At 46.0% G+C, this 582-nt stretch overlaps 1 protein-coding gene across 1 annotated transcript; it reads left to right on the top strand.

Annotated features, from left to right (window-relative positions):
- Positions 1-37: 37 nt before the first annotated feature.
- On the top strand, positions 38-577 carry LOC107196622 (olfactory receptor 11H6-like; the record flags this gene model as incomplete). The annotated part of the gene is made up of 1 exon (XM_015599424.1): positions 38-577. A coding segment is annotated over exon 1 (540 nt), but the record flags the coding sequence as incomplete, so codon positions are not given.
- Between the last annotated feature and the right edge of the window lie 5 nt (positions 578-582).

The raw sequence follows: 582 nt of genomic DNA on the forward strand, positions 1-582 counted from the left end.
TGTACATTCTCAAGCAATTTGTTAGTAAAACCTTCAAATGTTCATTACTATTCACTCCTTAATTGCTTCTGTGTCTCTAACAGCTTTGGGATCCCAGAACACAACAACACATTTTGTGACTGAGTTTGTCCTCCTGGGTTTCCCTGGTCCAAGGGAGATGCAGAACTTCTTCTTCTCGTTAATCCTGGTAGTCTATCTGCTGACGCTGCTGGGGAATGGGGCTATTGTCTGTGCCGTCAAATGGGACAGGCAGCTCCACACGCCCATGTACCTCTTCTTGGGAAACTTTGCCTTCCTAGAGATGTGGTATGTTTCCACCACTATTCCAAACATGTTGGCTAACATCCTCTCTGATACCAAGACCATCTCCTTCACTGGCTGCTTCCTTCAATTCTATTTCTTTTTCTCACTGGGCACAGCAGAGTGTTTCTTCTTATCAGTTATGGCTTATGATAGGTACCTGGCCATCTGCCGCCCACTCCATTACCCCTCCATCATGACTGGGAAGTTCTGTCTGATCCTGGTCTGTGTTTGCTGGGTGAGTGGATTTCTTTGCTATCCAGTCCCCATTGTCCTTATCTC

The sequence above is a fragment of the Pteropus alecto genome, unplaced genomic scaffold (genome assembly GCF_000325575.1).
Source record: "Pteropus alecto unplaced genomic scaffold, ASM32557v1 C17661576, whole genome shotgun sequence".
Lineage (NCBI taxonomy): Eukaryota > Metazoa > Chordata > Mammalia > Chiroptera > Pteropodidae > Pteropus > Pteropus alecto.